The 20,879-nt window shown below is 49.3% G+C and overlaps 10 protein-coding genes across 10 annotated transcripts; 3 read left to right on the top strand and 7 right to left on the bottom strand.

Moving 5' to 3' along the window:
- Positions 1-72: 72 nt before the first annotated feature.
- Positions 73-1,989, bottom strand: AtWU_04385 (uncharacterized protein; the record flags this gene model as incomplete). The annotated part of the gene is made up of 6 exons (XM_035499496.1): positions 73-191; positions 239-681; positions 736-1,064; positions 1,308-1,822; positions 1,875-1,919; positions 1,968-1,989. 6 exons carry the CDS (start codon positions 1,987-1,989, stop codon positions 73-75), a joined length of 1,473 nt encoding a protein of 490 aa, XP_035355389.1.
- A 1,343-nt stretch (positions 1,990-3,332) lies between these two features.
- AtWU_04384 (putative PHD transcription factor) lies at positions 3,333-6,046 on the top strand (the record flags this gene model as incomplete). Its single annotated transcript, XM_035499495.1, has 2 exons — positions 3,333-4,923; positions 4,983-6,046. The coding sequence occupies 2 exons, from the start codon at positions 3,333-3,335 to the stop codon at positions 6,044-6,046; spliced, it is 2,655 nt and encodes an 884-aa protein (XP_035355388.1).
- Positions 6,047-6,505: 459 nt separating this feature from the next.
- Positions 6,506-7,671, bottom strand: AtWU_04383 (uncharacterized protein; the record flags this gene model as incomplete). The annotated part of the gene is made up of 2 exons (XM_035499494.1): positions 6,506-7,246; positions 7,405-7,671. 2 exons carry the CDS (start codon positions 7,669-7,671, stop codon positions 6,506-6,508), a joined length of 1,008 nt encoding a protein of 335 aa, XP_035355387.1.
- A 688-nt stretch (positions 7,672-8,359) lies between these two features.
- AtWU_04382 (F-box domain protein) lies at positions 8,360-9,508 on the bottom strand (the record flags this gene model as incomplete). Its single annotated transcript, XM_035499493.1, has 1 exon — positions 8,360-9,508. One exon carries the CDS (start codon positions 9,506-9,508, stop codon positions 8,360-8,362), a length of 1,149 nt encoding a protein of 382 aa, XP_035355386.1.
- Positions 9,509-10,701: 1,193 nt separating this feature from the next.
- On the top strand, positions 10,702-12,036 carry AtWU_04381 (cobalamin-independent methionine synthase II family protein; the record flags this gene model as incomplete). Its single annotated transcript, XM_035499492.1, has 3 exons — positions 10,702-10,921; positions 10,989-11,405; positions 11,465-12,036. 3 exons carry the CDS (start codon positions 10,702-10,704, stop codon positions 12,034-12,036), a joined length of 1,209 nt encoding a protein of 402 aa, XP_035355385.1.
- A 396-nt stretch (positions 12,037-12,432) lies between these two features.
- AtWU_04380 (DUF2945 domain-containing protein) lies at positions 12,433-12,831 on the bottom strand (the record flags this gene model as incomplete). Its single annotated transcript, XM_035499491.1, has 3 exons — positions 12,433-12,501; positions 12,574-12,686; positions 12,783-12,831. The coding sequence occupies 3 exons, from the start codon at positions 12,829-12,831 to the stop codon at positions 12,433-12,435; spliced, it is 231 nt and encodes a 76-aa protein (XP_035355384.1).
- A 1,042-nt stretch (positions 12,832-13,873) lies between these two features.
- On the bottom strand, positions 13,874-14,689 carry AtWU_04379 (ADP-ribosylation factor family protein; the record flags this gene model as incomplete). The annotated part of the gene is made up of 5 exons (XM_035499490.1): positions 13,874-13,915; positions 13,974-14,086; positions 14,149-14,295; positions 14,367-14,525; positions 14,596-14,689. The coding sequence occupies 5 exons, from the start codon at positions 14,687-14,689 to the stop codon at positions 13,874-13,876; spliced, it is 555 nt and encodes a 184-aa protein (XP_035355383.1).
- A 1,285-nt stretch (positions 14,690-15,974) lies between these two features.
- ccg9 (putative trehalose synthase (Ccg-9)) lies at positions 15,975-18,332 on the top strand (the record flags this gene model as incomplete). The annotated part of the gene is made up of 6 exons (XM_035499489.1): positions 15,975-16,079; positions 16,139-16,548; positions 16,599-16,874; positions 16,933-17,397; positions 17,454-17,563; positions 17,632-18,332. 6 exons carry the CDS (start codon positions 15,975-15,977, stop codon positions 18,330-18,332), a joined length of 2,067 nt encoding a protein of 688 aa, XP_035355382.1.
- A 215-nt stretch (positions 18,333-18,547) lies between these two features.
- On the bottom strand, positions 18,548-19,269 carry AtWU_04377 (dynactin subunit 5; the record flags this gene model as incomplete). Its single annotated transcript, XM_035499488.1, has 2 exons — positions 18,548-19,135; positions 19,231-19,269. 2 exons carry the CDS (start codon positions 19,267-19,269, stop codon positions 18,548-18,550), a joined length of 627 nt encoding a protein of 208 aa, XP_035355381.1.
- An 812-nt stretch (positions 19,270-20,081) lies between these two features.
- On the bottom strand, positions 20,082-20,825 carry AtWU_04376 (putative transcription regulator PAB1642; the record flags this gene model as incomplete). Its single annotated transcript, XM_035499487.1, has 1 exon — positions 20,082-20,825. The coding sequence occupies one exon, from the start codon at positions 20,823-20,825 to the stop codon at positions 20,082-20,084; it is 744 nt and encodes a 247-aa protein (XP_035355380.1).
- Between the last annotated feature and the right edge of the window lie 54 nt (positions 20,826-20,879).

Genomic DNA, 20,879 nt, shown 5'->3' with positions numbered 1-20,879 from the left:
AAGATAGAAGCTATGGTTTGCTAAAATATGTTAATGACTCTTCAAGAGCTATTTGGCTACTATTCATAACGTCTAATTTCTATTATCCATCAAGACAAAGGCGTCAACTACTCGAAGATCCCATCCATTGATCACTGAGACGTCCCGATATTTTTCCGAGAATACAATGTGGTATAAACGGTTCTGGAACTCTAGTAAATATGTCAGTTATGTCATAAGGAGGCGAGGGTGGAACTACCTGGATGGGGTTTTCGTGGCATTGTAGTGGTAAAGTCGAGAACTATATAGTCGTCCATCCGGCCTTCTTCGATTAGGGTGGAATATTGTCCATTTGGCTTGAACCTGTCCATGTGCTCTTGAAGCCGGTCACGTTCTCTGAGGAGTTCCAACCCCCACTTCTTCTGGGTAATAAGGAAGTCAATTGTTCCACCTTTAGTATCCGAATGAACCACGAACTCGGGAGACACGACAACATGCCCATCCAGTAAAGGGAAGAGACAGCGATAAAACTCCTTCTGATACTGGACTTCCAGTGGTCGGGAACTACCTGCTAACGAACGAGGCGCATGTGCTAGCTGACATGGCTGGAATCCTCTGATAACGTCGAGCGCTAGCTGTAAAGGAGTGTCGTGATCAAGTTGGTTATCAGGGCGTTTCTCGGAGAAAAGACACTGGCAATACCTAGACTCTTGGGTTAGAGAGCAGCCCAAAGTACTCTATAGGCACCCCGCCTACCAACGGTGAATTTGACTTGCGAATATGTATCGCTCTCCTCCATCGCAAATCTCTGCATGAAGCCATCCGTTGGCTAAGATATGTTCGAGACCTTCTTGTGCCTCCTTAGTTGTACCCGCGAAGCTGGATGTAAGGATCCCATCAGAAGCAATGGCTTCCTTAAGCACAGCGGCGACATTAGGTATTTGAAGAATCCGTGCTGGCGGTAGACCTCTAGAGAATGGGAGATTTCGAAGACATCGGAAAAACCCCATTGGGTCACTGAAAAAGGCTGTGCTGATTGTTTGCCATTCTAGCGGTCTGCGGTTTCGCACTTCTTTGGAGAGTACCTGTTGTAGACAGCATTAAGCTTAGTAAACAAACCCGCGAAACATCGACTTCAGGATAAAGCTAACTGGTAGGGACCTCAGAGCTAGGACCAGAGATTTGATGAGCCCTACATGTCCACTGCTGCTTTTGAACAAGCCTTGCTTTAAATCTGGGGTCAGAAGAGGCCCGCAGTTTGGTATCACCTGTGGCGCACATCTTTCAATAACTTGAATGGCTTCATTCCCCTCCATTAATAAACCCACAGGTTTCCAGGGTGATTGGATATTGATATCGGGCCTAAGTGATATTTCTTGTCCCTCACCGAATATCATTGGCGTCGCCATATGTTTTCGCTCGAAACCCGAAAAGCCCCTATCTGGAGAGCCGTAAGACATGAACAGTACAATGTAAGGTTGAGATGATGGGTTAACAGCTTTGAACAAATCCGCCCATAGCGCGACGTCCCAATATGATTGTTGGGCCTCATCGATAAGGAGATACCCTCGTTGTGTCAGCCAGGAGCGGCCATGGACACCAGTTCGCTGCTCGAGATAACCGGCCCAGCCCTTTGCTCTCGTTACCATATCTACATCCCAACCAGACATGACGTAAAGAGGAGTCTTTGGATCACAGTCAAGTAGCTTGTTGGCTAGTAGATTCACGATGGTTGTCTTACCCGAAGCAGGAGTCCCCCTCACTCGAACAATATGAAATGCCTTCATTCGAGCGATGAGCTCCTTGACCAACCCATCCCGGTGAACGATATGTGATCCGACATCTATGATGATTAGCAATGATCTTGCCAAGTCGGGTTGAAGCAAAGTATATACCTATAGGTGCAGTTATCTGTGACGGTGGGGATTCCGAGGAAGTGGCTATGATGCAAGATTAGCTGAAGAACATCAAAAGTGTAAAAAACGAACAGTAATCTTGGTGGAGGCTCATCGGATGCGAGCATTTTTCATACAGTGTTAGATTGTTCATGTGCGCAAGACGCGAAGCGCAGGACCCCTCGGGGCAAGCACACTGTAGAAATAGCTTTTCGTCTTGCCATTTACAAGGCCCCATGATGAAAAGTGATATGTGATTATTGATAGTGGTAGGTGTGTGATTGCGGTGATTTTGATGCTCTGCAAGTATATTGTAGAAAAGGAATGATCGGGGATTGAGGGTCCATATTTAAAGAAGGTGGCCTTGAATGAAAGCCCTCTTGCCTAGCTGTACATTGATTTGATCAATGGGATGCTGGAATAGCGTCTCTGGGTGTCGATTAACCACCATTGTAGTAACAGTAGTAGTAGGAGTGAATTAAAGTAATTACATATCAGCGGAACATAGGCGGTCATTATAGTCATGCGATACAGATACCGTCATGCGAACAGGCTTCATAATTGACATTCTCCTTCACTACCAGCACCGCTCTTTCCTACCATTGAGTATGGAATAAGGACACTGTCGCCGTGCTTTGCTGCTTCCTCTTTTGGCTCTGTCATGACCCTTGACTTTCAAGAATAAGAAGAATAGCAAGCAAGTATCTGCCGCCCATCACTGCAATGGTTTGAAGCACAGGCCATGAACTCTGGCCTTACGGCTTTCGATAGTGCCGCAGAGGGAGAGTAGAAGGTCATCACAGCATCATGCTTCCGAGAGTTCTCTTCTATGTCCTAAAGGATAGTAGTAATCTGTCGTGCGATAGGCAGTGTTTTGGAGACTCGACGGAGTTAAGACTCACCGCCTTGGCCGTAAATCCGACGCAGAAGCTGCCAAATCCTCTCCGAATTCCATCTCCGCGTCGCCGAGCGCGCTTCCCCCAGCTTGAATTATTACTGAAAGCTTTCAAGTTATTGCACTATCCAGCTACTGGGGGAAAGACTCATCATCCATTAGAATCCTTTTGATCCCAGATCTCGGATTCTGACGCAACATCGCTGCTTACAGAGACACTCACTTGGGATCGCATCCCACTCCATTTCGCATCTTTCTCCGACCTCCGCCGCAATTGCGACTTCAACGACCGATCGATAATCAGCAACGAAGACTTCCCCGTCGGTCGCCTTTCCATTTTCTGCTTGTGGAAGCTACCGACTCACATTCCAAAACTAATACTATGAAATTGTATACGACCGGAACCATACGCTTCGTCTAGGTTGCCAGTCTGCAGAATCGCCAATTTGCGGGATCTTGAAGGCCAACATATCCCTAGGATTTTGTGCCCGAGCACGCACACGCTGGCTACCCACAGAAGGGGTGCGCTTGGACCTTAGAAGGTCGCTGGAAGAGTTGGAGTGATGGCCGGAGCTACGCAAGCGCCTGGTGATCAAAATCAGGTGGATGATCGCGTTACCAATCAAGGGTCGACAAACCCATACGAAACAAACCCCGAGCTCCTCCCCAACGACGACCTATTCCTCGCCCGGAGTGTGCATTATGGCCGCTACGCGCCTCGCGAATCTGACTTCAAACCTCGATACAACCAGTGGTGCGAACCGGATCCAGAGGCCACTTCATATTGGGAAGGCATTGTGAAAGAGCTCTGTACGGCAGAGAATTCTCTGCATGTCTCGGGGAACCGGGAGGTCTTCGCTGCTGGCAGCGTTGTCATTCGCGTTGATCGTGAACCTTCAACTGGCGCCGTGGCTGAAAAGTACTCGTGTGCCAACGCCAATGAACTGAGTGCCGCAAGGAAGGCTGAGGATACGCTCAAGGAGATGTCCATCGCTGTGCCGGTCATATACTTTTGCGGGACAATAGATGGGAAAAATGTCACTGTGGAATCTAGAATCCCTGGCGTTACTCTCGAGGTAGCCTGGAGATACCTCACAGCTGAGCAGATTGACATGTTCAAGCAGCAGTGCCGTCGTATATCGCAGCGCCTTGGCGGGATAGATGCACCCCCCGACCGCCCTTCGTACGTTTGCAGTGGACTCAACTCACAAGCGTCACCTGATGCCCTGGAACCAGAAAAGAATATACTGTTTCGTGAAAGGAAGGAGGACGAACATATCTGTTTGGTTCACAACAACTTGGTACCGTCGAACGTTGTTATCGGCGATGATAAGGTGATCGGGATAACTGGTTGGCGACAGAGCGGGTACTTTGGCTTTGAAAGGGCAGATGAGATACATCGACGCTTTAGGATACTGGTGGCATCTGCCATACATGGAGACAAATCTACTGATCTGCGAGCGTGGTCTGACCTCTATGAAGGACTTGATGCCGCAGGAGTAGTTAGATCCACGAGCAAGCAAGATACACCAATACCTCTTGTCAAGACCGAACCCCTCAACACGAATTTGGATAAAGTCCCCCTTAACGAAGAGTCGGAATCCAAGCCACCGGTTTCTTCACTTGATGGCCTGCCTGCGGACCATCTCACTCCAAAGAACATCGCGAGTCTCAAGAATAGGGGATCCTCAAGAGCGTCGTCTTCTGACCGCTCCTCGCCAGCCACATCTACGAAACCTGGCCCGGCCCGGAAGTCTGCTACTGCTGCAACCAAGAAAGGGACTGGGCGAAAGTCAACGACCAAAAAGAGGAAAGCAAACGAATTGGACAGCGATATTGTTGATGGCGGTCGTTCCAACACTCCGTCTTCGACTCGTGCTGGCAAGCCCGCAACCAAAAAGCGGAATTCCACCTCGCACACCAACTCACCTGCCCCAGACAGTAAAAGGAAAGGCAGCAAGAATGTTGAGCATGATGATATAGAAGAAGAGGAAGAAGATGACTCTGATGATAACGATGAAATATTTTGCATCTGCCGCAAACCTGACAATCATACGTGGATGATTGGATGCGATGGTGGATGTGAGGATTGGTTTCACGGGAAATGCGTCAACATCGACCCGAGAGATGCAGACCTCATTGACAAGTACATCTGTAAGACATTCCTCCGGCATTACACACACAATGTATGCCCGTGCACTAACACTCCGCAGGCCCGAATTGCAAGGAACAAGGCAAAGGATGGACTACATGGAAACCTATGTGCCGGCTAAAGGAATGCCGCAAGCCCGCCCGAGTTAACCAGAAAATCCCCAGCAAATACTGTTCAGACGAACATGGCCGGGAGTTCATGCTTCAGCGAACTAAGCTTCTCCTGGGTACGGGACTGAAAGCAAAGACAAATGCAGTAGGCCGAGCAGCCACCAATGGCATTAATTCGAGCGGAAGCAATAGTCGTGATGGGACCGCTACGCCAGACAGACGAGATCCGGACGATCTTGGAAGCAGAGGTGGAGTCCTTACAACAGGCGATCTCAAAGCCGTCGTAATGGGCGTCAGCTCCGCCAAAGAATTCCGCAAACTAGGCGAAAGCATCATATCGCTCCCCGCCGAAGAGGAAAGCAAAAATGCCGCCACTACCACCACCGATCCCGAAGCCGAGACCAAGGAGGGAAAGAAGATCGGTCTGGACTTCGACGTAGACTGGCTCACATACAGTCCCGACGAAGCATCCAAACTACAAAAGATCCGCAAGCAACGGGACGACCTTCTCCATCGCAAGGAGATGCTCCGCGCACGAAACACATTCATGACACTGGTGCGACAGCGATCCAAGAGCATTCTGGAGCATCTAAAACAAACCGACCCAAAGGGTGGTTGGAAAGACATCTGCGGTTTCGACAGCAGACTCGCATGGTCGGACGAAGAATTCGACGAATGGCGGTTATCCGAAATTGGCGCGAAAGCACTCGAGGATGGCTCGCCTGAAGCCCTGGCATCAAGCTATCCCGAAGCTGCTACGGACGCCGATGGCGACACCGCCATGGATGACGACAACGAAGACGACTTCGAAAAGCTCTCACGTGGTGTCTGTACTAAGAAGCGTTGTGAGAGGCATAAACAATGGCTCAAAGTCCAACAGCAAGATGCTGTATTCGAGGAGAACACCCTCGCTTTGGATCTTAGCAAATGCGAAAAGGAAGCGAAAAATGTCGTGGAGAGGGCTGTTCTTAGGATGTGGGCCGAATCAGACAATGCGCAAATTGGTGGCCAGTGATGTAATATTACCATGGCAGGTGTTAAACCAGCGTGCTTGTCTTTCTTCCCAGCATTCCTCTCTCATACATTACATACAGACGCTTCCTATTTCTCATTATTTGTCGCATTTGACAATTGACTTGATTTGGTTGATACCCCCATTCATCATCATCACTATCATTTATTTATCTGGAGAAAAATGCATGATTCACAACTGGAGTTAGTCAGCGCGGAAAGGCAATTTTGGTCTACTAAGGGGTGAAAGGTGAAACTGGTGCATAGTACTTGCATGATAGACGGGGTCAAGGGTTCATGTTTGTTTGAAATTTCAAGTGGAATGAAATATTCAGATGGAGTAAGCAGAAAATTACTATCTACATAGGTCGCAATGTCATATGTCAGGGCATGCACACCCTGCAGCGCATAGCAACTATCAAACCTCACACAACGAATTATATCCCCAGCCATTCATGTTCAATCAAACCTCACCCTCCCAAACACACCACCTCCCAACATTCCCACCCACCCTATCCTTAATAACCTCCACAACCGGAACCCTCCCAATACTCGACACCAACAGATGCGAATCAATCCCCTGATCCAGCGTCCTCATCAACAGACTCGGAAACATCTCACCACTATGCGCACGGAACGCAGACTGGATCCCCTCCTCGCCATCATCCATTTCATACATTCCCCCCGTAGCGTTAGCATCTACCTCTCCCACACCCCCACTCTGAGCCGACACCATCTTCCCCAACCCACTAGTATTCACCAATATCACCGAGACATTCGACCCATGCGTTCGCGTCAACTGCGTCAGTGTACGTAATACAGACGTGAGCATAGCTGATCCGCGCAGGGGGTTCGAAGCACGTATTACGCCCTCGGTTAGGGTGTCCAGGCCTGTGATTATTATGATATGTTGTTGATGTGGTGTTGTTTCTGTTAATGCTGAAGATATGGTGGTTGCGATTTCGTGGATTGCTTGTGCGGCTGCGTTGAAGTCGTAGACGGGGAAGAGTTGGACGGAGTCCAGGAGGGTTATTGCTTGGGTTCGGGATAGAGGCGGTTGTTGTGGTTTGTTGAGGAGGGAGGTGAGCAGGCGTTGGGGGGTGAAGGCGCTGAAGTTGGCCGGGTGGATTATGTAGGTTTTTGGTTGGTGGGTGTCGTGTTGGTGTTGTTGTAGTAGGTGGGTTGTGAGGAGGTGGCGTGGGAGCTGGGGGTTTGTTAGTTGTTTATGTATGTTCTTGTATGGGGAGTGGGATTTGTGGTAAGGAGGTGTAGTATAAATGATCATTGGGGGTGGTGGATATGGCTTAACAGATATATGCATGAGGGCATATAGCAGGTTGTCTATGGAGAAGGCAGACGTACTCTTCCGATGTACTCGTCCTCATCACTCGTCTCCTTGTGTGCGTCTCTGAGCCTGGAGAAGCCAATGACTATGCCACTTCTGAAAACGCTGTCTGGACTATTCTGAAGTCCCTTTTGCACGTCATGTGAAATGTTCCAGCTTTGTTCCGCGGAGTGTTGTTGATCTTGTTTGTGTTTATTCTCTGCTGATGGACCAGACTGCAGCATAGTATGAGCTAAAATTGGTGGCGCTGGCTCAGCATCGCCAATATAAGCGTTGATGGACATGATGTTCTTCACCGGACCAAACAGTGGGCAAAACGCGTAGCTCTGCAACGCGTCCGTTTATAGGGCTGCCTCTGAATAATAAAGCTGAGGATGTGTAGTAGAATAGAAGAGCGAGCTATATTTCACTCTATTTGCTGTTATTATTATAGATACGGACCGAGTATGTTAAGTGGTTTAAATGTAGTCGTAAGGTGAGATGTATACAGGGTGTGGAGTAGATCTGGGTTTCGCGAACGAATGTTGTGCCGGATATTGTAAAGCCCAGCTCGTCGCTCTTAAATAGAATGCACCATGTAAACCTCCCAAAACTCGTCTCATATCTGATAGGGGCCTGCAGTATATTGGCCACTCAATTGGAAAAGATTATACCTAGTAATCGAAATAATCGAATAGCCATCAAGTATGCCCGCAAGCCCACTCAATCATTAGTAGTTGATGTGCTATCACGTGACAATGACGTATATTATGTCTCTCAGTATACACAATGAAGTTTGCAGTGTAAGTTACTACTCACTCTATATTGTTCTATATGCTAGCATGCAAGCTGTAAAGCGACTCAGACAAACGGAAGTCGTGAATATAAGTATAGAATGAAATTATGTACAGGCGCGTCACAAATATACTTATATTTCCTTGAAGCGCAATTCATCCAGAATAATTTCAAGCGTGCGCTCATTACTGTAGCATATCAGAGAGCGTTACCTACCGGCGTCGTAGGAGAACCCAACCGATCATCTTCGCCGTTCGAAGGCACTTTTGTCCAAGTCCCTCTTCCATCATGTACCCATCCACTGCTGTCCAACACATCCCCTAGGATAGTGGATAGTTCTGAACGCAGAGCATCAAACTCGTAATCTGGCGTACGGAATTCCACGAGACTATCTAAAGCCCCCATCTTCCTGACAGTGTGCGCAATAAGTGAATATCCGGTAGCAATCTCCATCCATGGGTCACTGGGGTCCATGGAGCCTCTCTGTTCCATCTCCGTAATCTTATCATTCGGAGACGGGGCAAGTTGGATGCTCAATGAACGCAGGTTGGTCATCAATTCAATAGCATCCAAGACTAATTTGACATGATTATAGAACGGAAACACTGCCGTATATTTGAACGACGTGAAGGATTTCAATGAGCGGGAAAGGTCCAGCCTCTCGGAGAACAGTTGTGTGGATGCCACTGTTCCCCACTTATTGAATAGGGAAGGAACCTGGAACATGAAATACTCATAGTGATTGTACGCCCTGAGCGAGGACGACTCATTGAAGGCAAAGGAAGACCATACCCGAGTCTCAAGCAAACTGACTGATTGCTTTGTCTCTGATGGTAGAGGAGGCTTGCAGACCCGCGAGTTCTGTTCCAATTGTAGAACCTGGAAAGGAACCTCGAATGCCCAGCTATGTCCGTCCATGATCCGTGTGTCAAGCATGGCGGCCAGAAATGGGGGAGGTGCAATCACAATGATCCGTAACGGATCGAGACTATCGAGTACTGGACGCCACCAATAGGGATCCTCTCGATGATCGGGAGAGTCCATCCCCTTGGCCACAATCGATATTACATATCGACCAAGATCTAAACTCGTTATAAATGAGACAAAGTCCGCTACATCTTTGATATCGAAGCATGCGTGAGCGAAGAGGTGGGGGCGCACCAGCTCCAGGAGTCGGGAGGAGGTGCGTGCAAGATTCTTCAAATCCCTAGTTCTAGATGTAGTAATACGCATACAAGGAGGCTTGTGCACCCTGGACTGAGAAGGAGGGGAAGCCGAGAGTTCGGAGATGATCTGATCCAGAAGCTCATTCGGAAGGCTTTCCAAGGGCGAATGTGGTAAAGACATTGTTCGAGTAATCTGAGATAAAGTTTTCGTCCGAATGCCTCACATTGCGGAGACTATGAGCTTCAAATCAAGTATAGAAAACCAATGAATTGGACATAAATGCCAGCCCACAGCGATGTACTTTCCAGAAAGGAGTTATGGCGTGGTGAGTTTCGGGAAGAATGCTGGCTGTCAATTGCCGGGGGACCCCACATTCATTTCACGTGATAGTCAAATGGCGAAGATGGCTCCATAAGCAGGAAAACCGTGACAGAAGGCTTTGACAGACTAAATTGGCGTTTGCACAGATAGCAAGACTACTGTGATTTGTGGTCGCACTTTACACACATCAAAATTTACATATATCACCGAACTCAAGCCAGACTCGACATGACATACTCTGTATAGCTTTGGAAATCACGTTAACTTTATAGGAACGCCTTCGCTGTATGAATGTGGAGCTCCATTAGTCTCTCCCCGCAACTCCTGCACTGGCTTGTTCTGATACTCGACAACATCGCAGCCACCCGGCAACAGTGTACTATTCCCTGTGCAATAATATAAAGTCATGGGGAGATAAATAATTGATTCAGACCATTGTAGAATTATTATTCTTGCTTTAGGCATCTGCAGCCAGCCCAGAACAGAAAGAACCCCAGATAAAATAGATTGCTGAGTCAGTACTTATACATTGGCCCCACCGGAGGCTTCCTTGCCGATCTTCTTTCCGCCTTCCTGAGTTTACGATAGTACTTCTGGTTCAATCCTTCGTCGCAAGCTGTCCCAGATGCCAGAAGTCATTGATCTCATTGGAGTTACTCAGTGTATTTGGGACTTCGAGTGAGTGTGGTATTATCAAGTAGTACTTACTTGACGTGTGCGCAATATCGCAAGAATTTGCTTGAATTATTTTTCTGTCTCTTGTCTGGGCCTGCGAAATCGGTCCCAGAATTTGGGGTCACTGTCCAGAGCGGTGGGGCAAGAACAGACCGGAGAAGAACATGGGCAAGACTCGGAGAACTCGCTTGCTGAGAAATGAGGGGGTCTCTTGCCCCCCATTTCTTCCTTCTTCTTGACTCGAGTCGGCTGTTGTCTTCTTCTCTCCATTCTGTCAACAGACCAGGTATGTTTGTTCCGTGAACCCATGATAAGTTGGTTGCCATTGGATTCTCTAACTGATTTCTGGACAGAACACTCAAGCTCTTTCAATCATCATGGCCCCTCAACTCCACCGTAACCCTCCTTTCCGTGCCGAGCACCTCGGCTCTCTCCTCCGGACGGAGGAGCTCCTCAAGACCAAGACCGCTTTCGAGAATGGCGAGGTTTCTGAAGCTCAGCTCGATGCTATCGAGAACAAGGATGTGAAGGAGGTCGCGGAGACCCAGAAGAAGTTGGGTTATGCCGCCATCTCCGACGGAGAGTACCGCCGTCACAGTAAGCTAGGCCCTCATACATCGCGCATAATCAGAGGGACTCATTACTGACATGTTGACCGCGACAGTGTTCTGGGGTTCCTTCTTCCCTGGACTTGAGGGATTCGAGGAGGTCAGTGATGTCGATGCTGATGTCTTCCGCCCCTACGCCCCCGATGTTGCCGCGTTCCTCGAGGCTGGTCACAAGCCTGGTGAGACCGTTATCTGCACCGGCAAGATCAAGCACGTCGGCAGCACTTACACCAAGGAGTTCAAGTATCTGGCCAGCGTTGTTCCTCCCGAGGAGGTCAAGAACCTTAAGATCACCCTTGCTGCTCCTAACTGGTACCACTTGCGGTACAAGGAGGGCAAGGCCTACCCCAAGGACGTGTACAGCTCCGATGAGGATTACTTCGGTGACATCGCCAAGGCGGTTCAGGCTGAGCTGCAGGAGCTGTATGATGTTGGCTGCAGGAACGTCCAGTTCGACGACCCCAACCTTGCTTGTGAGTCCATCCTGTCTGTATATCTATCCATGAGGATAACACGCTGACTCAAACTGCAGACTTCTGCTCTGAGAAGATGCTTGCTGGCTGGAAGGAGGACCCTCTGAACGTTCGCTCCGCCGATGAGACCTTCGAGCAGTACATCAAGCTGTACAACGACAGCATTTCTAAGCGCCCTGCCGATATGCACATCGGTGTGCACCTTTGCCGTGGTAACTTCGTTGGCAGCCGTCACTTCTCCGAGGGTGGCTACGACCGCATTGCCACCAAGCTCTTCAAGGAGCTCAACGTTGACACCTACTACCTCGAGTATGACACCCCTCGTGCTGGTGGCTTCGAGCCCCTGAAGGAGCTCCCTACCCACAAGAACGTCATCTTGGGTGTCGTTACCAGCAAGTTCGCTGCCCTCGAGGACAAGGAGGAGATGAAGAAGCGTGTCTATGACGCTGCCAAGTTCATCGCTGAGGGCAACAACATCTCTCTCGAGGAAGCCCTCAACCAGGTCGGTGTCAGCCCCCAGTGTGGCTTTGCCAGTCACCGTGAGGGTAACGCCATTGACCGTGATGGCATGATCGCCAAGCTGAAGCTTGTGCGCGAGATCGCCAACGATATCTGGCCCGGCCAGCTGTAAATATACCCGTCGTGAATGGCCGCGACATAAACTCCTGTCGATTCAACAACGAAAGGGAGTATGAATGAATGTGACGACTTTAGCGTTTAGGATACCAGTTATTTAACATATGGGTCGGATGTATAGTTTTAGAAAAATTCACGGTTGTTTCTTTCACTTTCTCAAATACCATACACCTGGACACATGTGTCATTATGTAGTTCGCCGAACTGAGTACCTTGGAGTCACTGCAAGCACAACGTCCCACCCAAGAAGCTAATGAAGGCAGATCACTTTGTTGTCAACCATTAACTATCTCTCATCTTGCCGTTTACCTTGAAACATTATTAAATATAGATTACCACCCCTAACCAAGGACTGCCCTCCGCACATCAATAGATAACATCATGGTGCCTTTCACTCCGCCGGTCCAAGAATACTACTCTCCTTGATCGCCGCTCGTTTATGTGTATGAGAGTTCTCGATCTACCACCCCAGACCCCATGATCAGCGTTACTGCTTACCCTACCACATCCATCCGTATCAATATACACGCACCTCATACCGCGGCATCTCATCCGACGCTTCGATCTTCCGCCCCGTCATGGTACCAGAGTGCGTGCGGACGTCCCGGATGATGCCGATTGCTTCGGCAGTTTTGGAATCAGGTCCTGCGTATTGAGTATCCCCTTGTTAGTCTTCTCTTTATCTATCCTTTCCTGCTGAAGGGAGCGGCCGGTCACGAAGGGAAGAATGTAGTAACTCACCGCCAATAGGCTTATAGCGAACCGTATCACCTGTTGCGTAGTCGGGCATGTTCAGGTAAGTATTCTTAAATATGGAAAGCTTTGTCGTAGACTTGTAGTGTGTGTGTGTATCGCGAAAATAACTCATAAGTAAAACTACTACGTGGTGTTGTGTCGTATATTTAACTAACAACCCATCAAGTTAACTTTTCCTTCCCAGAGCCACTGGTGTCAGATTGATGCTATCTGACAAACTTGGGAGCCAGCCACATTTATTACCCATGGATGGGGCGGGTAGTCGAGAGTTGTGCATGTGCTCGGAGCTTATTTATCAATACATCAACCTCCCTACTTCTATCTAATTGATTTATGCAAGATTGGGTTTTGCTTATATATAATACATCCGATGGCCAGGAGGAGTGTGACTGGTGGGACGAGCTTTCCGTTCCATGTGTCTGGAGGAGGATTTTCCGAGGCCTTTTACGGGGTGGGCTGGGCTGGGAGGGAGGTCATGAGTCAATGACGTTGGTGGAACATAGTATGATCTTTGTTTGTTTGTTTTGGTTTGGGTTCCTTTTTTTTTGTTTCATCGTTTATTCATAAAGTGTGGATTTTTTGGGGTTTGGTAGTATCTAAAGAATATTATCAACAACCGAGCCGGGGAAAATACAACTGGGATATAAATAAATAGATAAATGCGAGGAGGGAAAAAAAAAGGAAACATTAAAGGGAGTATATGTATGCAGGTATGTGCTGGTCCAAGTTCCTTCTATTTTGAATGTTTCTACACACGAGAAGGGGGGCGGCGAAGAAAAGCAGACAACAGAGAAAGGAAAATAGGAAAATAGTATTAAGAGACGGTATTCGAAATGACCCGCATCGAAACAGTGGGGATATCATGAAAATAAAGGAGAAAGGAAAAGCGGAACGGCGTGCGCGTGAAAGGAAATATTGCAAACACAGGATCCAAATGCTGCGTCTTCTGTCATCAAATCGAACGTGAAACGAGAGGTGTTCTGATGGTTCAGTTGGTACAAAGGAAACTGTTGTACACGAGAGGCCGTGCAGATGGCCTCCAAATTTTGCGGCTCAGGTGTTGGCCGGCGGCTGTTTTATTTCTGAGGTTGCGTCTTGACGTTGTTGGAGAGCCATGCCTGCGAAAGTTGAGCGTTAGATGGCTGAGCATTGCCGATGAGGGGGCGTGTAACTTACCAGGCCCTCAAAGATACCAGTTCCCTCCGTTGCGACACTTGGAGCAACGTACCACAGCTTATCCTTCAACTTGGTGAGCTGTAGCGCTTGAGTAACTTCCTCGGGGCTCATGTCTGCAAGAAGAATCCTGGTCAGTCGCGACGTCGTTTTCCACAATAACAATGCGGAAACTTACGGCCTTGAACATCCTGCTTGTTGGCAAAGACCAGCAGAAGAGCATCCTTCATTTCGCGATCGTTGATAATCTTGTGAAGTTCGGAGCGAGCTTCCTCCAAACGAGCAGTGTCGCTGGAGTCCACGACGAAAATCAATCCTTGTGTACCTGAAGAGTTCACCCAATGTCAGCCAACTGCCCCACGATCCGCTGAAAGCACGCGAAAAGTGAAAACCTACCAGAATAGTAGTGTCTCCAGAGGGGTCTGATCTTGTCCTGTCCACCAACATCCCAAACATTGAACTTGACATTCTTGTAGGTGACGCTTTCAACGTTAAAACCGACGGTAGGGATAGTGGTGACGTCCTGATTGGTGAGCTTCAATTTGTAGAGGATTGCTAACGCACTGTGTTAGTTTCCACATAGCCATGGTCAATGAGTCGACGCAGAGTCGAGGAGCAAACTTACTGGTCTTTCCAGCAGCATCCAAACCCAGCATCAAAATCCGCATCTCCTTCGTACCGAAAATCTTCCCCATAATCTTGGACACTTGACCACCCATTGTGACTAAAGGAGGCGTCTCCTGAAGACCGCCGACTGTTGATAGGATAAAGGAGCGACTGAGCCTGCGGAGATTCAACGAGCGCCAGAGAGCGTCTCCGATGCAATGCAATTGCAGTGAGGAATCGGGGATTCTAGATGGTGGACCGATTGGTCGAGTAGGGGGCCGTGGGAGAAAGAGGACAACGAAAACTAAACGTAAGGTCAATTACCCCGTGCTAGCGGTCCGCGTCAACAGGGCGACGTCTCCATAATGGACCATGCGTTCGCAGACGCAAGGTAAACAAGACATATGGAACTTACCTTATGTAAAGAAGGGGCAATAACGACGCACGTTGAAGCAGAGAGAAGAGAGTGTCGGTCCAACAGGGTCGAAAGTCAAATTGCACAACGATTGATCGAACAGCAGCAATAAGAATTTCAGGGTTCACGATCCACACGAGGAGCGCCTCTCTCTCTCTCTCTCGCTCTCTCGCTCGTCTGCTCGAGCGCTCCGTAAAAGGGGCTGCCCATGACTAAGCGCCCCGCGCCAAGCAATCGGTGGTTTCAGTATTTGCAGCGTATCCTCAGGCACACACAAGCACCTGCCTGTAGCAGAACTACTAATGAAGTACTCCACTCGGACCCAGTTATTCCCGATCAAGAGGACCTTTGCGATATATTGTAGATGCGCCTAGCAATCAAATTATCATTGTCAATAGAAGCAAGTAGTCCGACTCCTTGGCGACGGACTTTTTTTTATTCTTAGCGTGGCCTGTGCCATGAACCTAGCCTTGATCTCACAAGTCACTACCAAGCATAAGTACGTTCTGCAGACTTAGCGCACTCGCTATCTTGTGTAGTACCTATCGGAAGTCCCCGCTCCCGACGATCAACACCATCCATATCGAGTGGTGATGGTTATGCCTCATGGTACCTTGATATGATTTGGGAGAAAGGAACCTACAAGCTACCAAACATCTCCTGATCCACCTGCGGTTCTTCATGGCCAATTATTCTTCAATGATCCTGGTCAAAAAGGCGGATTCTCACTGCCGCCGGAGTAAATCGTATGCTGTTTGCAATACGTCATGGCGAAGTGGTAGCACACGCCATGGACTGGTGAAGTCATCCCACCACCACCCATGGTCTTACAAACCCCGGACCGGCGACCGAACCTGAAGTCCCTTCATTGAGATTTATAGGAAACAGTTCCTTTTTCTCAAATCCTGAGTAGCAGTCTAATTACCTTATTGAATCCCCTAGACACTGTACTCTATCTATAGTTCTCAATCATCATTGCCAACATGACCACTGACGGTATCCAGCCGTTCCAGCGCCGTTCATCCTTTCATCAGCTGCAGCTCTCGCATCAGTTTGACAGGAACTCCTGGGAAGCCCCTCCGTCAAAGGTAAAGTTCTCTTTTGCCTGAATACCCCATGACATCTCTAACCGATGGCATCTCATTAGACTATCTATGCTGGTCTCTCAGTACTGTTTGATGACGATGGAGTCACTGTAGCCCTTGCGATTCGCGATACTACCTATCTGCTCGATTTCCATCAGAAGGACATTGTTCCACAGGGTGGCCGGACCGTCTGTGCTGAAATCACCGACTATGTGCTGAACCAGTTGCGGGAGTATAGTGACGAACGCCTGGAGAAGTTTATCGGGCTGGCAATGCCAACTTCAGTGGCTCGGAAATGCTCCACCCTATGCTCACGTCTCTGGTCGGAGCTGGATGTGATTCCCTTGGTTCTGCCCGAGGAGAGTAATATCGGAGTTGATCACTACGTTGATCATCCTGTCCGGAAGTCTACTGGCTGGGAGCTTAAGAGCATCGATGAACAGGCCGAGTCCATGGGACGCAAGTGTGTCAGGTTTGTCTTGCCCAGCTTAAAGCAGTGTGCATGTACTTACAGCACTCAAGGTTGTTTGGCCCTGAAAACATTCCGTTGTTGCAAGTCGGTTTCTTGGGATTAGTTGAAGTTGACACTGCCTTCCATGTGCGCCTTACAAACCTGGAGGACTTCCAGAAGACAGTCACACAGAGGACCTGGGATGCAGTTAATTACTATGCCGACGATCTCAAGAACAGAGGCACAAAGATTGCCTTCTTTAGTGCCACTCCTCAGGGCGGAGGAGTAGCCCTCATGAGACACGCCCTCGCCAGATTCTCCTACTCGTTGGGAACTGACATCAAGTGGTAAGTCTTTCATCCATATAGCGTTTGATATCGAGTATCTAATAGATCCTCAAATTAGGTATGTCCCCAAGCCGCGGCCTGGAGTTTTTCGCATAACCAAGAACAACCATAACATTCTGCAAGGCGTTGCTGCTCCAGATGAGCGCCTGAGCAATGAGGACTGGGAAAAGGTTATTGATTGGATCAATGAGAATGCTAAGCGATACTGGCTTTCTCCTGGCGGTCCTCTGCGGCCTCCTGAGGAGGGAGGCGCCGACGTTATCATCATCGACGATCCGCAAATGCCCGCATTGATCCCCATTGCGAAGAAGCTAGCACCTAACCGACCGGTCATATTCCGAAGCCATATTCAAATCCGCAGTGATCTGATCGATCAACCTGGCTCCCCACAAGCAGACACCTGGTCGTGGATCTGGAAACAGGTGCAGCAGGCAGATTTGTTTATCAGTCACCCAGTGAGCATCTTCGTGCCGAAAGATGTTCCAGACGAGATGGTGGGCTATATGCCTGCTTCAACTGATTGGTTAGTTCCAAGAGATGTATGTCTGCATGATATATCTAGCTGACATTCCGAGTTAGGTTGGATGGTCTAAACAAGAACATGCGTGAAGAGGATGTTGCCTATTACGGCCGTGTCTTCAACTCTGTTTGCAGAAATTCGGGAATGATGACTCTTAACTATCCACATGGTGAGGTCAATTCTAATGTCACACATGCATATGCTTCTGTAATTGCGAGGGCGCTAACCATTTAGCAGACGAGTACATTGTCCAAATTGCGCGGTTCGACCCTTCCAAGGGTATCTTCGACGTTGTAGATTCGTATGCGAAGTTTCATAGACGGTTCACCTCATCTCTACCCGACAGAACGCCGCCCAAACTGCTTATTTGTGGGCACGGCTCCGTTGACGACCCCGATGGCACTGTTATCTACGATTCCGTGCTAGCTCACATTGAGAAAGACCTCCCAGACCTATCTGACAAGATCTGCGTTGTCCGACTTGGACCTTCGGATCAGGTGCTTAACGCACTCCTTTCCAAGGCCAAGGTCGCTCTGCAGCTGTCCACACGTGAAGGGTTCGAAGTCAAGGTATCCGAGGCAATCCACAAGGGTACCCCCGTGATCGCAACCAAGGCTGGCGGAATCCCACTGCAAGTGGCAGATAAGAAGAACGGTTTCCTTGTGGAAGTCGGCGACACAGATGCAGTTGCACAACACCTGTTCGAATTGTGCACTGACGACGATCTATACGAGCGGACCAAGAAATTTGCGCTTGAGAATGTTTGCGACGAGGTCAGCACAGTCGGAAACGCCCTGAACTGGCTGTACCTGTCATCTAAGCTCTCCAAGAAAGAGGAAGTCAAACCGCACAAGCAGTGGATCAACGACATGGCGCGCACCGAAGCAGGCCTAGAATACACCAGCAAAGAGAGTCGGCTTAGACGGATCTCACTGTAAGTCTGGCCAACGACCAACGAGCCAGACAGTATGAACTATGTATCTAGATTGTTGTTTTTTGATATATCTCGCGCGCACAGAGTTCCCAAATAAAAGAAATAAACTAGACCAAGGGGGTATAGTACTAAACAGCCACACACACACACATAAACAGTAAAACACGAACACAAACCAATCATAACCATCATCATCATCAACAACAAGAAGTAATATCCTCACCTCCCAACCAACCTATACCTCTCCCTCGCCAACCCCCCCTCGGCCCCCTCAACCCCATACCCCTCCCCAACCTCACCCACGATCCTCGCCGGCGCACCCCCAACAACACACCAACTCGGCACCACCATGCCCCCCGGCACCACCGCCCCATCCAACACATACACGAAATCCTTCAAGATAGCCATGCTCCCCACCACCGCATCCTTCCCAATATGCACATGATTCCCCACCGTCGCGGCCTCCACTACCGCCCGCTCGCCCACAAACACATGATCCCCGATCTTGAGCGGGTAGAACGAATACACACCCCGGTGTAGTCGCGACGGCGGTCGCAGGATCGCTTGTCGCGAGATGTAACTGTATCGGCCGATTGTAATGGCCACGGAGGGGCTGTTTGGTGCACTGCCGCCGCCGCCGCCGCCGCCGGCGGGGTCGGAGGATGTGGATGTGGATGTGGATGAGGATGAGGAGCGGTAGAGGTCGCCTCGGATGACGGCGTCCGCTTGGATTACTGTCTTGCCGCCGAGAATGATGTGTTGGGTTCCGTGGATTAAGGACCGGCGGGAGATTTTGTTCCCTGTGTCCTGTGGTGGTGGGAGGGTGGGTTAGTATGGGGGGTGTTTGTTTGTTTGTTGTTGTTGGGGCAAGGGGAAGGGGAAGGGAATGGGGATGGGCGTACTGTTTCGATGTATTCGCCCTTGGGCGCTTTAGGAGGCATTTTTTGGTATTAGATTGTTTTTTCTGGTGGTAGATGGAGAGGAATTGAGTTGATGGTGAAGGGAGTTGAAGCTGTTATCGCATTGCTTGGGAGGTGATCTTGGATGCGGTGAGTGGAATTACTGTCGGCAGTTCAGTTAGTGGTGGGCGGTGAGTCGGACCCACTGCATTTGATTGCTCCGTACAGTACAATAATATGTTTCTCGAGGAGGTCTATGCAGTATACACATGCGATATTGGAATGCATTGTTTTGGCTTTGTAGATCTTAATCTTATCATGGTAGAGCAAATGAAGCAGTATTATTAAAGTAGATCTAGTTAGAGGGTCTTGATCCACTGTTTTCCTGATATGGAGGCTAATCTGTAGCCACATTATGGCCGTCCATATTGACTGGGGCTACTTACTAAAACAAGAAATTGATGATATTGGACATTTTATTAGTATGATATGCTAGCGGCTCTTGAAAAGATGCGCTATATATGGAGAAGTCTTCGACACCCATCGTATACCCTCGATGCGGCCCACATCTCCCTTCATTAATGTTGCCTCTCAGTGGGGGACCGATGGTACTGGGATAATCAAACTTGAAGAGTGCACGGTATTCTGAGTATATTAAACCCCACTGAGACTCATATAGAGATCGAACAGCCTTCAGTCACAGCACCGTGACCCCGTATAACAAATTTTAACAGTAACCAGTTCAATTCAGTATATACATCCATCCCAATCATATCCCGAGCCCATACACCCCCGACACACCATTTTTCCGACCATACACATAATTATACCCTCCATAGAACCAATTCCAATTCTCAAACCTCCGGCCAAAACATCCCCTCCAACCAAACAACCTGCCTCCACCACCGTTCACACCTCCCCAACAACTCCTCCCTCTCACTACCCGCAACACCCGCAGCAACCTCATCCACCAACCCCGCAATCTCATCCACAAAGCGTCCAAACTCCTCACTCGTCCAATTAGGAATAAACTGCACTCTCAAAGCACCGCCATCCGCATCATTACTTCCCTCTCCACCCTTATTCTCCTTCTCCATAACCCCCCTCGCATACCCCCACGCCTTATAATAACACACCTCCGTAGCCCACAATACCACCAACCCCTCCAACAACGTCACGCCGCTCGAACCCGAGGAAAGGAACAAATCTGTATATGCGTGCGTCGCTTCGCTTGGACCGAAGGTGGTCGCGCCCGGTGGGGGTACCTGCAAGTCGAGGTTGTATTCGGCGGCGACGGTCTCGAAGAAGGTGAGTTCGCGTTGGATGTTGAGGAGGGCGGAGGTGAGGAGGGAGAGGATGCGGGATTCGAGGGGGGCGGGGGTTTTGGTAGTGGTGGCGTAAGGGAGGCGGATTTTCGAGAGGAGGAGGCCGATGAAGCGGACGTAGGATTGCGCGTAGAGACGGTCTTGGGAGAGCCACGCTGAGAGGGTGGCTTTGGGGAGGGTGGAGGTGCCGGCGGAGTGGAGGAAGGGGTGGGTGGTTGAGGTGTGGAGGGCGGAGGGGTTGAGGTTGAGGAGGTGGGCTGTTAGGGAGGTCATTTTGGTTGTGATTGTGGCAGTGAGGTGGTCGGTGGTGAAAGTGGAAATTGTAGG

This window comes from Aspergillus tubingensis, assembly GCF_013340325.1.
Source record: "Aspergillus tubingensis WU-2223L DNA, scaffold_6, whole genome shotgun sequence".
NCBI classification, from domain to species: domain Eukaryota; kingdom Fungi; phylum Ascomycota; class Eurotiomycetes; order Eurotiales; family Aspergillaceae; genus Aspergillus; species Aspergillus tubingensis.
The sequence above is the reverse complement of the archived record's forward strand: the minus strand, read 5'-3'. Positions and strand labels throughout refer to the sequence as shown.